Below are 14750 nucleotides of genomic sequence, written 5' to 3' on the forward strand. Positions count from 1 at the left end.
GCTGGGCCTGGGCCCTTCCCAAGAACCAGGGGTCAGGGGAGAGCTGGAGGGCACTTGGGGAGGATTCAGGCTCTTGGGCGCCCAGCCCGGGGAGGCACCAGGGTCTGAGCCTAGTGGCCTAGGGCCTCAGTCTGCACGTTCTGTGCCCATGGGTACATGTCTGGAGGTGCGTGTGCTCATGCGGGCATGCCTCTGCCTCCCCAGGGGGGCCTCCGGCACACGCCACGCTCTCCGGGAGCCGGGGAGACAAGGGCACCCTGGAACTCTGCTGCCCTTCTAGGCAGCCTCCCCGGGCCCCAGGCGCCTGTGTCAGGCGTCCCCCCTGCGGGAGGGGAGCCTGACTCTGCCCCTCTGTGCTGGCGCGTGGGGGGCTGTGGCACCCTCGGAGGGGCAGAGGGCACTGGCCTGAGTGTCCTCAGCCCAGGGCTGTCCCAGGCTGGCACCTCCCCTGCACGGAACCCCAGCATTCCACCCTCACGACCCTGTTCCACACTGACAATCGAGCGAGCCCTTCCCAGGGGCTGGTGAGGACTCGATGCCTCCAGATCCATGGACATGACACGGCCACACGGCTGGTTGAGCAATACCTATTGTGGGTCCCCGAGACAGGGCGTCCTCCCCACCGGCCCCAGTAGCTGGAAGGGGTTGCAGAGTCCACCGCCCCAGCACCGGCCGCGCCCACTCCAAGGGCGACGGGCAGCACCAGCCTCTAAACTAGAGTCCGTGGGTCCCAGGGGCCCCCTCAGGTGGGCAGGCCCGCGAGTCCACCGAGCTGCCCTAAACGGAGGGCAGGCAGCTCTCACGGACTGCCAGGCCCCTGGGCTGGCGCCTGGCCGGGGTCCCGCACCGTCTCCTCCACCCTGCCGTCGGAGAAAGCCACGTAGCGGGCGGTGACCAGCCCCGGCGGCTCCCGCCAGTTCTCCTTGCTGTGCCAGATGCCGTAGCCGAAATACACCAAGAGTCCTGCCGGGGTGGTGCAAGCATGAGCAGCAGGCCCCAGCCCTGCTCGCCCTCCTTACCACCGCCACCCGACTCCGCCCCCAGAAGCAGGCCCCGGGCCCCAGCCCAGCCCCCACTCACCTATCAGCAGCCAGATGGTGAAGCGCACCCAGGTCAGGTAGCTCAGCTTCAGCATGAGGCAGAAGTTGAGGACGATGCTCAGAGCTGGAATCAGGGGCACCAGGGGCATCTGGGGGGGCAAGGGCAGGACTGGGTCGGCTGCAGGGGCCCGCTGGCCCAGGGCCCGCTTCTGCAGGCCTCCAAGCCTGTTTCTGCCTCTGGAGCGCTGGAGCCTGGGGCCCACCCGCAGACGCGGGGACGTGCCCGGCGGAGGACGCGGGGTGGTGGGCTGACGGCGGGTACGGGGGGCGGCAGGGGGTTACCTGGAAGGTGTCCTTCAGGCGTTGCTGCTGGTGGGCCCCCAGGACGAGGAGACTGAGCAGAAACGTGACGCTGCTGCACAGCAGCAGCAGGAGGAAGCCCCAGAGGGGGAGGCGTAGGACCGAGTGCCCAAGCATCAGCACGCAGCCCAGGGCGATGGCGGAGACCACCAGCCCGCAGACGGCCCCGCACACGGCCGCGCCGGGGCTGCCCCTGTCCAGGAAGCCCAGGTAGGGCCTCAGGGCTGGCCGCAGCCGCCCCGGCTCGGGGCTGTGCCCTGCGCCCACCAGCTCCAAGTGGTCAGAGAAGGAGCTGTACTCCTTGGCCTTCGGGCCGGAGCCAGCCAGGCTGGGCGAGCGGGACTGAGAGGCCGTCTGGAACCGCAGCACAAGCACGCTGATGGCCACGAAGGTGTAGGCCAGCAGGGTGCCGATGGACAGGAACTGCACCAGGGCGTCGAGGTCCAGCAGCAGCGTCACCACAGCCGTGAGGGCCCCGAACGCCAGGATGCCCAGCAGAGGCACCTGCGTCCGGGGGTGTACGTAGGCAAACATCTCAAAGAACAGCCCGTCGGCGGCCATGGCGTAGATGATACGCGGCAGGCAAAAGAGGCCGCTGAGCTGGACGGTGGTCATGGCTGCGGCAGAGGGCGAGGGCTGGTCAGCGTGCCCAGCAGGCGGGCACCCCAGAGGCGCCTGAGTTTATCGGGGTTCTCGGAGTGAGCCTGAGTGCCTGCAAGCTGCAGGGCAGTCACCGCTCCTCCAGCCTAGGAATGGGACACCTCAGTCTAGGTTGCAGGCTGGGGAGGGGACAATCTGGTGATGGCTGAGTCCCTGTGAACGGGAAGCATGTGCCCAGGCCGACATCCCACATATAAGGGGGCCAGCAGGTCCCTGCCCACAAGTCTGGGTGGAATCTAATAATTAGCACCTCCCTGGGCTACAGCTGGTAAAACTGAAGCCCAGATGGAGATGTGTGGTCCCCCCCGCCAACCCACCCCGGGAGACCAGGGCAGGACCCCACTCACCGCAGATGGAGCCAGTTGCCACGAGGTAGCCAGCCCAGCTGTAGCCCCGTTGGTAGAAGGCGTCGGCGAGCGCAGAGTTAGGGTTCAGACTGTGCCAGGGGATCATGAGGGTGAGCACGGCAGAGACCAGGATGTAGGCGGTGGCCGCCAGCCCGAGCGACAGGGCGATGGCCAGGGGCACAGCGCGCTTCGGGTCCCGGGCCTCCTCGCTGGAGGCGGCAATGACGTCGAAGCCCACAAAGGCGTAGAAACAGGTCGCCGTGCCAGACATGACGCCGGAGAAGCCGAAGGGTGCAAAGCCGCCCTCCGCCTCGCCCCAGTTGCTGGGCCGGGCGAGGATAAAGCCCAGGACAACGATGAAGAGGATGACAATCATGCTGATGGCCGACAGGGTGTGGTTGAGCCAGGAAGAGACGCGGGCCCCGCAGGAGACGAAGGCAGAGGCCAGAAGGATGATGCCTGCAGCCAGCCAGTCTGGACTTCTGGCCAGGAAGGGCACCTGCCAGACACCCAGGTGGGCCTCGGTGAAGTTCTGGATACGGTGGTCGAACATGGCGTCCAGGTAGCCGCTCCAGGCGCGGGCCACGGCGGCACTGGCAATGACGTACTCAAGCACGAGGTTCCAGCCGATGAGGAAGGCCCACAGCTCTCCCATGGACACGTAGGTGAACAGGTAGGCAGAGCCGGTGCGGGGCACACGGGCCCCGAACTCCGCGTAGCACAGGGCCGCCATCAGGGAGGCCACGGCGGCCACGACGAAGGACACGGTCACGGCAGGGCCCGTGACCTCCTTGGCCACGACGCCCGTGAGCACGTAGAGGCCGGAGCCCACCATGGAGCCCACCCCCAGCAGGGTCAAGTCCAGCGCGGACAGGCAGCGCTGCAGCGACGTCGCCATGCTGCTGTCCTCCAGCAGCTTCCGCCGCTTCAGCTTCTGGCAGAAGCGTGCCAGGCCGGCAGCGCAGGGCCGTCCCGGAGCCATCGTGGGCAGAGAGGCGCAGAGAGGAGCCCGGAGCCAGCTGCAGGCACCTACCAGGGCCAGAGGGGAGTGACGGGCTGCCCTGCCGGCAGTGCGATTGCACCCTGGGTCCCAGGCGCCCTTAACAGTGGGCTGCCAGAGGGCTGGGCTGGGCTGGGTGGGAGGGCCGTCTGCCTCCAGGGCAGGGCAGGGAACCAAGTGGAGCTGAATCTGGGCGCGTTGTGGTGGGGGTGGGGCGGGGGGTGGCAGCCCCAGGGAGCCAGACTGGGGGCCCAGCCTCCGGACCTGGGAACCCAGAGCCAGGTGGAAACCCGAGGCTTCCCGGGAGCTGGGCCAGGCCTCCAGCACCCGGAACAAGCGCTGGGCGTCTCCCGGGCTGCCACCTGGCCTCAGACGCCGGATCCCCCTCCTCCGCCCCGCAGGCGCAAGCCGCGCAGCGGCCCGAACGAGCGGGGGATCCCAGGCTCCTGGCTGCGCCTTCGACCCAGACTCGCTGCCGCCGCCCCTGGAGCCAGCCTCACCGCCCACTCCTCAGGTACCCGAGCCTTCGCCTCCTCCCAGCCCGAGCCCGTCCCCTCTGCCACCCACCTGCCGCCGCCACAGCCGCCGCCGCCACTCTGCGCGCTGCGCCCTCCCAGCGCGTGCGGTCCTTGCGCGCGCAGAGCCCGCCCCCACCCCCAGGCGCCTGAGCCAGCGCGGCCGCACCTTGCTCACCCTGGCTCCAGGGGCGCCCCATCCCTGGGTCTGGGAGGAAGCCCGGGCCAGGGCCAGCGGGGTCACCCTGAGCGGATGCAGTTCTGGAGGCAGGGGACGGGTCTGGAGCCCACCTGCATCCCGCTGGAGCAGACTCCCTCCTTGATCCTGCCACCCCCAACTCTGGGGCTCTCGGCCCTCCAGAGTCAGGCCGGCCCTGTTGAGCCGAGGGTGCAGGGCTGGCCGAGTGGCCAGCGTGGGGCAGCAGGAAGCCACCGCATACACGGCTGGGAGGGCCTGTGAGTTGGCAAGAGGCCCTGCTGGCTGTTCTGAGCCTCTGGTTGCAGAGTGTCCCAAAGGAGCAAGCAGTCTGCGGGGCACCACCTACCGCCCGCCAGCACCCGGCACCCCCAGGCCCCTCAGATGCCAATGGCTGCCACTTCTAGCTGAGGGGCACCTGTGTCAAGCCCAGAGGACCCTGGGGGGCCCCAGGGCAGCCCCCCCCCCCGGTGACGTCAGTGAGAGGCTTGGCCAGTCCCACGTCCCGTCACGTGACAGGTGTGTTTGTTCCTGGGACGGAGGGGCATCTTTGTCTCACTTCTTTGAAAGTGAAAACACGGGTGTGAGTGTTCACTCCTTCGTGGAAGAATGGTGATGATCCATCCGAACAAAGCCAAGCCACAACAGGTAGCCACTTCCTCCCGTACTCGTTTTCAGGCTCCTATGTGGCTTGTGGAATTAGGGTTTCAGGGGCCCCTGCAGTCTGTCTGGCTCAGTGGGCTCCTGACGGGATGGTGGGGCACCCCCCTCCTCCCCGCAACCTGGTACCACTTGGGACACTGCCTTAGCCAGCCCCGTGGCTCCTTTCTGTTGTTTGGCTGCTTTTTGCTTTTTTTTTTTTAATGATAATGGTAGCAGTTGTTCTTTTCATTTACTTTCGGCTGTGCCTTGCAGCATGGAGATCTTAGTTCCAAACCACAGACCAAATCCCCAGGCCCCTGCATTGGGAGCACAGTCTTAACCACTGCACCACCAGGGGAGTCCCGGGCTGATAATGTCTTAAGGAGCTTCTCAGACGGGCTCCCACTTCCTGCAGGAAAGACGTCTGCCTTAACTTGCTCCCGTGTGGCCAGAACTGAGCAGGTAGTCTTTGTTCTGAAGTGCCTCCACAGAAACGCAGAAAAATGCATTTCAAACCCAGAGGGCTGGGCAGTTTTATAACAGGAGGTCCCAAGAGGCTTTCCTGATGACCCTGAGAGAGTTGGTACACGTGCTTCAGGGCACCGACTTTTTCTGTGCCGAGTGCTCTTCCCGTCAGCCGGTAGTCAAGGCCACGCTTGATTGACAGTAAACTGCAGCCTGCCAAGGATATGGCAGGGACCCCCGAGCCCAAGGAAGAAGAGGGAGCACTTCCCAGCTCATTGTGCAAGGCCAGGACTACCCTGATACCAGATCCAGCAAAGACATCACAAGAAAAGTGCAGCCCAACCTCCCTTAGGAATGTAGATGGGACTTCCCCGGCGGTCTGGTGTTAGGACTCTGAGCTTCCACTGCAGGGGCACAGGTTCAATCCCTGGTCTGGGAACTAAGGTCCTGTGGCCAAAAAAAAAAAAAAAGGAGAAAATATAGACAGAAAATTGATCAACAAAATACTAGTTCATCAAATCCAGGAATGCATAAAAAGGGAGTGAGATTTATCTCAGGAATGCAAGATTCACTTAATATATGAAAATCAATCAATGTAGTACACCATACTAATAAAGGACAAAACCACATGATCATCTCAAAAAACAAAAGAATGTTCAAGGAACTAGGAATCGAAGGACTGGCCTCAACCTGATGAAGACCATCGATGAAAATCCCTGCGCTCCTGTGTTCAGTGGTGAAAGCCTGAAAGCCTCCCCTTCCTGGCAGGAGCATAAAGATGTCCACTCCCGCCTCTCGTTTTCAACGTCTTCCTGGAGGGTCTAATCCTGGCAGTTGGGTGAGAAAATGACATAAAAGGAATCCAGATAGGAAGGAGGAAAACTGTGTAGTCCCACATGACATGACTCCATGTACTAGAAAATCCCAAAGAACACACACACACGAATATTAGAGCTAATAGGCAAGTTCAGCAAAAGTACAGGATAGAAGATGCATGTTAAAAAATCAGTTGCATCACTACACACGAGCAGTGAGCTATCCAGAAATGAAATTAAGAAAACAATTCTACTTACGTAGCACCAGAAAGAATAAATTTATTTATAAACATGCTCAGAGTAAATTTAACAGAAGAAGTGCAAGACTTATACATGGAAATCTACCAAACATCACTGAAATGAAGAAGACCTAAGTAAGTGGAAGGACAGCCCGTGTTCATGGACTGTAGACTTAACGCACTCAAGATGGCTGCACTCCCCAGATGGGCCTGTGGATGCAGCGCGATCCCTATTCAGAGCCCAGCTGCCTATTGCGCGGAAATCTTCAAGCTGATCCTAAAGTTCATGTGGAGATGCAGGGGCCTAGAATAGCCAACACAGTGTTGAACAAGAACTGAGTTTGAGGACTCATGCTTCCTTTATTTCTAAACTAAATATAACGCTACATCACCAGGACTGTGACTGAAATCAGGATAGACATGTTTTTAAGTTATCCACTGATCTTTTTACTAGCTCCACGGGACATTTTCCAAAACGTCATGTAGTTGGAACCATACAGTATGAAACCTTTTCAGATTGGCTTGTTTCACTTAGTACTATGTTTAAAGGTCTTATACCTTTTTTAGGGGGTGCCTAATGTCTTTTCATGGCTTGATAGCCCATTTCTTTGTAGTGCCGTGTTGTATTTCTTGTCTGGATGTACAACAGTTTATCCATTCACCTACTGAAGAACATTTTGGTTGCTTCCAAGTTTTGCTAAGTATGAATAAACACCCGCGTGCAGCTTTTTCTGCGGGCGTTAAGTTTTCAACTCTTTTGGTAAATATCCAGGAGTGTGACTGTTCAGTCATGTGATAAGAGTACGTTTAGTTTTATGAAGAATCACGAGACCGTCTTCCAGAGTGGCCGTTCTGTCCGCGTCCCCAGCAGCACAGAGCGGGAGCGCCTGGCCTCCACACCGTTACCAGCATGTGCTGGTGTCAGCACATTGGATTTTGGCTGTCTGAGTAAGTGTGTCATGGTTCAGACGATAAAGAATCTGCCCACAAGGCAGGAGACGCGGGTTCCATCCCTGGGTCAGGAAGATCCCCTGGAGAAGGGAATGGCTACCCACGCCAGTATTCTTGCCTGGAGAATTCCATGGACAGAGGAGCCTGGCGGGCTACCGTCTATGGGGTCGCAAAGAGTCGGACACACCTGAGTGATTAAGCACACACACAGTAAGTGCTAGTGGCACCTCCCTGTTGTTTTAATTTGCAGTTCCTTCATGCCATATGGTGTAGGGCATCTTGATGTTCTTATTTGCCATCTGTGTATCTTCTTTGGTGAGGTGTCTGTTCAGATCTTTTGCCCATTTTCAATTGGGTTGTTGATGTTCTTATTGTTGCGCTTTTAGGGTTCTTTGTATATTTTGGGCAACAGTCCTTTACGTCTTTTGCAGATACTTCCTCCTAGTCTGTCTTCTCATTCTCCTGATGGCCAGTCGACTTTTGACAAGGATGCCAAAACGACTCAGTGGGGCAAAGAATAGTCTGGAACAACTGGATATCCTCACGTAGATAAATGAAGTTGAACCCCTACCTCACACAGGATACAAAACTTAACTCAAAATGGACCCAAGACCTAAATGTAAGAGCTGAAATGCAAAACAGACTTTGTTAAATTTTTCTGAAGTGGAGCGCGGAAGGTGCTGGATGACGAATCTGCGATCAAGAGGCCATGACGGAGCGGAGAGAGAAGTCTGCGCCTCACCGGTCCTGGAGGAGGTACTCAGCACTCTGCCAGCCGCACCAGGCAGCTGAGGCACAGTGCGGGCACAAAGTGTGGCAGGACCTGCGGGATGCTTTTACTGGGGTCTGCAGGTGGAGGGTGGTGCTAGTGGTTAAAAAAAAAAGAAAGAAAAAACCTGCTTGCCATGCAGGAGGCATAAGAGACAGGGGTTTGATCCCTAGGTCGGAAAGATCCCCTGGAAGAGGGCATGGCAATCCATTCATGTATTCTTGCCTGGAGAATCCCATGGACAGAGGAGCCTGGCGGGCTACAGTCCGTGGGGTCGCAGAGTCGGACAGGACTGAAGTAAGTTAGCACGCGGGTGGAGGGCTTTGGGCTTTCCAGGCTGGGTCTGGATTGATGGGTCAAAAGCAGAAAGAGTGGGGCTTTGGCAAGCTTATCTGAGGATCGCACGGGGTGGGAGGGTCTGTTCCCGGAAGGTGGGAGAGAATGCTTATCAGGAGGAGTTCTTAGGAATTCAGATTACTTAGCTGTGAGTCTGTTATCTGGGGCATGCCCCCTTGGGATGGGCTGATATCTGTTCAAGACCCCTGCAGGCTGCCTGACCCTACAAAACGGAGACACGAGACAACACGAGACAACAGGGTTATAAACTCTCAACAAACTTTTACAGGAAAACATATGAATAACTCTTGATGAATGTGGATTAGGTGGTGATTTTGTACAGATAGGTCCCTGAAGGAGGTATAGGAAGACCCTGAAGCAAGAGAACCCAATATAGTTTCTTAACATAACCAGATTAACTGGAACCTAAGGAATGATGGTGTTCACTCTGTTGACCCTCATGATCCAATCAACCAGGGTCTGGACTTTGTCCGCCTTTGCTAGCATTCTATGCTGCGTTCCCTGCTCAAGCCCCTTTGTGAAGACTCCTGTGCCCTTAACTTACGTCTGCCTCGATTTTGCTGGTGGGAGAGACACCGCTCTGGGAGATAGCCTTGGAACTGTCTTCACTTGCTGCAAGTAACAGAGTCTTCCTTCCCTAGCTCTTTGACTCGGTTATATCTTTTGGTTAGACACCCACCGAGGGGCCACCTGATGTGACCAGCCGACTCATTGGAAAAGACCCTGATGCTGGGAAAGATTGAAGGCAGAAGGAGAAGAGGGTGACAGGGAATGAGCTGGTTGGATGGCATCACCGACTCAATGGACATGAACTTGGGCAAGCTCCAGGACCTGGTGAGGGGCAGGGAGGCCTGGCGTGCTGTGAGCCTGGCGTCAGACACAGCCTCGTGACTGAACAGTAACAAGGGGCCAGTGGGGTCTCCAGGGAGCAGCTTCCCCAATGTGACACCGAAAGTTCAAGCAATCTAAGAAAAACGTAGATGAGTTGAAATTCAACAGAGTTAAAAACTTTTGTGTTCACAGGATATCATCAAAAAGAAAGAAAAAAATTTTTTTTTAAAAAAAGAGTAAAAGATAAATAAATAAACGCTATCAAGAAAGTGGAGAGGGAATTCTTTGGCAGCCCGGTCGTTAGGACCTGGTGCTCTCACTGTGTGGTGGGGGCTCCCTCCCTGGTCAGAGAACTAAGACCCTGCCAGTGGGCAGCACGGCCCCCCCAAAACTGAAAAGACAGAAATCCACAAAGTGGGAAAGAGTTTGGCAAATCCTATATCCGATAAGGAGATTGTATCCAGGATATGTAAAGAACTTTCACAACTCAACAACTCAATTAAAAACATGTAAAGAATCTGAATAGACATTTCCTGCTCTTTTTATTTCAAGTTTATTTGGCTGCTCTGGGTCTTTGCTGCGGCCCCGAGGGATTTGCACTGCGGCTTGCAGGGTCTTTACTTGGGGGTGTGTGATTTCTTAGTTGCAGCGTGTGGGATCTAGTTCCCTGATCAGGGGTCCAACCTGGGCCCCCTGCATCGGGAGCCCCGAGTCTTAACCACTGGACCGCCAGGAAAGTCCCAAAACATTTCTTCAAAGAAGATATACAGATGTCCAACAAGCACGTGGAAACACTCTTAACGTCATTCGTTATTAGGGCAAACCACAGCGCGCGGTACCCCTAGGATGGCTGTCATCAAAAGTCAGATAATAGTGTTGAAGATCATGTGGGGTGACTGGGACCCTCGTGCACTGCTGGTGGGAATGGTAAGTTGGCGCAAATGCTTTGGAAAACCACTGGGCAATTCCTTAAAATGCTAAACATGAAGTTATTGTGTTGTAGCCACGCGTTCCAGGAAACAAACTCACTCAGAAAGACAATGCAGATGGTGGAGTTTATTACACCAGCGGGCCCAAGGGAGAGTCTCCTCTTAGCTAAGGACCCTGACCAGTTTTTGTGAAAACCTTATATACCCTAAGTGTACGTGCCCAAACCCACCTCCCCAAATTCCCTGAAACTAGTCTGAACAAAGGAAAAGATACAATCAAACTTAACCCATGATCATGTGCCTTAAGCCTAGGTAGATAACAGTGGACAATTATCAATAGGCCTGTGGTCATACCCCAATAAGCAGAATAGAATGTATGGTTCTATTCAGTTACACAGATAATTAGGGCATTCTTTCAGGTGGAGAGTCTAGGTACGAGCCCTGGGGCTATTCCTTCTGGTGCTCTGGTTTTCCAGCTGGTATGTCATTTCCATAGATACTGGGCATAGAGTTCAAAGTCCACAGTCCGGCCCAAGATGGAGCCTGCTCTGTTTCCTCCTTTAATTGTGTGATCCAGACATAGCTCAGTTGGTAAAGAATCTGCCTGCAACGCGTGCAACCCCCGTTTGATCCCTGGGTCACGAAGATCTGCTGGAGAAGGGATAGGCTACCCACTCCAGTATTCTTGGGCTTCCCTGGTGGCTCAGCTGGTAAAGAATCCGCCAACAATGCAGGAGACCTGGGCTTGATCCCTGGGTTGGGAAGGTCCCCTGGAGAAGCGAAAGGCTGCCCACTCCAGTATCCTGGCCTGGAGAATTCTATGGACTGTACAGTCCATGGGGTCGCAAAGAGTGGAACACGGTTGAGCGACTTTCGCTGTCACTTAGACATCCTGCTCCTACGTGTATACCCAAGAAATGAAAACACGCATCCGTGCAAAGACTTGCAGGTAAGTTTTCATAGCAGCGTTACTCAGAAGTGCCGAAAAGCAGAAGCAGCACAAACATCCAACTGACGACGGGTCAATAAAATATGAAATATCCATACAGTGGAATATGACTTTTCTATAAGGATTAAGTAGTTGGTGGGACTTCCGCAGTGGTCTGGTGGCTAAGACTCCATGCTCCCAGTGCAGGGGGTGTGGGTTCAATCCCTGGCTGGGAAACTAGAATCATGTGTGCTGTGAGGCGTGGCCAAAAAAAGAAGTGGTGATACCACATAGATAAATCTTGAAAGCATTATGCTAAGTGAAAAAAACCGGTTACAAAAGACCACATATTGTGTCCTTTTATTTATAGGACTGGGCGAATCCATGGAGACGGAGAGTAGAGTAATGGTTTCCGTGGGGTGGGGGCGGGGGTGGGGAGTGGCTGCTTCCCAGGTATAGCGCTCCTTTTTGGGGTGATTAAATGTTCTGAAGTTAGATAGTGCCAATGGTTGCACAGTTCCGTGGATATAAAAAAAATGGAACTGTACGTTTTAAGCTGGGGAGTATTATTTGTTCATTCACTAAGTTGTGTCCGACTCTTTGTGACCCCATGGACTGCAGCACAACAGGCTTCCCTGTCCTTCACCAACTCCTGGAGTTTGCTCAAACTCATCTCCATTGATTTGGTGATGCTGTCCAACCATCTCATCCTCTGTTGCTCCCTTCTCCCCCTGCCTTCAATCTTTCCCAGCATAAGGGTCTTTTCCAGTGAGTTGGCTCTTCACATCAGGTGGCCAAAATATTGGCGCTTCAGCTAACAGCATCAGTCCTTCCAATGATTATTCCGGGTTGATTTCCTTTAGGACTGACTGGTCTGATCTCCTTGCAGTCCAAGGGACTCTCAAGAGACTTCAGTTCTTCAGTGCTCCACCTTCTTTATGGTCCAATTCTCGAATCTGTACGCAACGACTGGAAAAACCACAGTTTTGACTAAATGGACTTTTGTCGACAAACTGATGTGCCTGCATTTTAATACACTGTCTAGGTTTGTCATAGCTCTTCTTCGAAGGGGCAAGCGTCTTTTAATTTCATGGCTGCAGTCAGTTTTAAGCCAGCTTTTTCACTCTCCTCCTTAACCCTCATCAAGAGGCTCTTTAGTTCCTCTTTGCTTTCTGCCATTAGAGTGGTATTATCTGCATATCTGAGGTTGTTGATATTTCTCTTGGCAGTCTCAATTTCAGCTTGTGATTTATCCAGCCCGGCATTTCGAATGATGGACTCTGCATATATTACGGTATGTGAATAAAATTGTTATAAAAATAAAAGATAAAGCATCCATTGTTTGTAAGAAAGAACTCCAGGGACAGGAAGGGCTGAGTGGCCAGAGAACCAGATGAAACCTCTGGTTGCCCAACAGAGATGCTCCTTTGGTAAACAGTGGGACAAAGGAGTTGGGGCCAAAGAAATCTTACATTTTCCCGTGTCATTGCTATCTTTTTCTCCACTTTTGTCTGCTGCAGCTTCTGTCCTCTCTTTTCTAATGCTGGCCACCCTGAGTTTGCTATTCTCCCCTGGGCCACATTTAGCCCAGAGTTCACCATTCAAAGCCCATCAACGTGTTGTGCCGTGTTCTCTCTCCAAACTGACCCTCATGACTCCTCCCCATGAACTGGTTTCCCAGCTCTTCCTTCTTCCTTTTTGTTTTTCCTTTTGGGCTGAGCCTCGAGGCTTGCACAATCTTAGTTTTCCATCAGGGATGTCCCTCTTCCTTGCTTCTGTCCCCTGCCGTTGGCACTGGCACCTGTTCCAGCTCTTACTAGGGCTGATCGCTCTCCCTCATTTCCGGTCAGCCCCTCTGCCCACAGCTGGCCCAAGTTCCTTGCACCAATCCTATTGGACCTCCCTGAAGAAGAGAAGGGTTTCTGTTTTTCTCTGGCTAGCTGCACCACCCTTCTAACCCCCAGGCCACAGTCTCTGAAATCTTTCGAAGCAAGGGAGAAATGGAGCTGAAATTAGTCACACTGAATCCATGGTGGTGATGAGTGTGGCTCAAACCCAGATCATTTGGTCTGCCACTGTGAATATTACCCCAGCCTCTGTTGACCTAGCAGTGGTAGGCAGGGTAAGAAATCTGCATTTTTCACCTACTTTAAAAAAATTTTGGCCACCAGGTCTTCGTTGTAGCACGCTGGCTCTTCAGTTGTGGCGAGAGGGCTCAGTAGTGGTCCTGCAGCCTGTGGGATCTTAATTCCCTGACGAGGGATCTAACTTGGATCCCCTGCATTGGAAGGTGGATTCGTAAGCACTGGACCATCAAGTAAGTCCCTCATCTATGCTTTTAACCTTGTTTACTTTTTGTGTGCTCAGCTGCTCAGTCATGTCTGACTCTTTGCTACCCTTTGGATCGTAGACCATGGGGATCCTCTGTCCATGGGATTTCCCAGGCAAGAATACCGGAATGGGTTGTCATTTCCTTCTCCAGAGCATCTTCCCCACCCAGGGATCAAATCGTCTCCTGCATCTCCTGCATTGGCAGGTGGATTTCTTGCCACTGCAACACCTGGCTTCAGTTCAGTTCAGTTCAGCTGCTCAGTCATATCCGACTCTTTGTGACCCCATGAATCGCAGCACGCCAGGCCTCCCTGTCCATCACCAACTCCCGGAGGTCACTCAAACTCATGTCCATCGAGTCAGTGATGCCATCCAGCCATCTCATCCTCTGTCGTCCCCTTCTCCTCCTGCCCCCAATCCCTCCCAGCATCAGAGTCTTTTCCAAGGAGTCAACTCTTCACATGAGGTGGCCAAAGTACTGGAGTTTCAGCCTCAGCATCAGTCCTTCCAATGAACACCCAGGACTGATCTCCTTCAGAATGGACTGGTTGGATCTCCTCTCAGACCAAGGGACTCTCAAGAGTCTTCTCCAACACCACAGTTCAAAAGCATCAATTCTTCGGCACTCAGCTTTCTTCACAGTCCAACTCTCACATCCATACATGACCACTGGAAAAACCATAGCCTTGACTAGACGGACCTTTGTTGGCAAAGTAATGTCTCTGCTTTTGAATATGCTATCTAGGTTGGCCATAACTTTCCTTCCAAGGAGTAAGCATCTTTTAATTTCATGGCTGCAATCAACACCTGGCTTAGTATATAATTTATGTCTATAGATTATTATATATAATTTATATTTACTTATATTTGCTTGACTTAACTCCCTTTTGGACCTGCCTTCTCAAAGATTTCAGCTCATTTGGGTTGTGCTTAAAAGAGCCGAGAAGGGGCTCTTCTCTTTGGGTAAACACAGATTCTCCCACGGACCAGGAGCAGGAACGGGGGATTTTGGGAGAGTGGTGAACTGAGGGTATCCAGCCCCCCTTCCAGGAACCTGGGAAATCCCATGTGTCCTTCAGCCAAGGTCTGTGTAGTTCTCTGGCCTCCTGCAATGGCCACCTGTGAGGTCTCCTGTCCCACCTCCCCAGTAAAAAATGGCCAAGCTAACCCGCCTCGGCTGCCAGCTGGTATACCCGCCCCCACTGGCAGGTACCCAGGCCCTGGCCTGGCCGCCATCTGCCCTTCTTCACTGCAACTTTCCAACGTCCCTGTTCCCCTGCCCAGCCCAGCCTCGCCCTCCCACCCACCTGCCCTGCTTTGATCCTTGGGAAACTCGCGATACTTTGAGACCCCTGCGTAAGTCCGGTCCCTGGAA

At 54.5% G+C, this 14750-nt stretch overlaps 1 protein-coding gene across 4 annotated transcripts; it reads right to left on the reverse strand.

Moving 5' to 3' along the window:
* Positions 1 to 10: 10 nt before the first annotated feature.
* SLC7A4 (solute carrier family 7 member 4) lies at positions 11 to 14740 on the reverse strand. Of its 4 annotated transcripts, none has more exons than XM_061385626.1 (5): positions 4214 to 14740; positions 2408 to 3436; positions 1383 to 2017; positions 1081 to 1189; positions 11 to 963 (listed from the first exon to the last, which is right to left on the reverse strand). In XM_061385626.1, the coding sequence occupies exons 2-5, from the start codon at positions 3387 to 3389 to the stop codon at positions 800 to 802; spliced, it is 1890 nt and encodes a 629-aa protein (XP_061241610.1). In that variant the 5' UTR covers positions 3390 to 3436; positions 4214 to 14740; the 3' UTR covers positions 11 to 799. The 4 variants fall into 4 exon arrangements, with proteins under 4 accessions (XP_061241610.1, XP_061241609.1, XP_061241608.1 ...); XM_061385625.1 differs by having other exon boundaries at positions 4101 to 14740; XM_061385624.1 differs by having other exon boundaries at positions 4092 to 14740.
* Positions 14741 to 14750: the final 10 nt, after the last annotated feature.

This window comes from Bos javanicus, chromosome 17 (assembly GCF_032452875.1).
Source record: "Bos javanicus breed banteng chromosome 17, ARS-OSU_banteng_1.0, whole genome shotgun sequence".
NCBI classification, from domain to species: domain Eukaryota; kingdom Metazoa; phylum Chordata; class Mammalia; order Artiodactyla; family Bovidae; genus Bos; species Bos javanicus.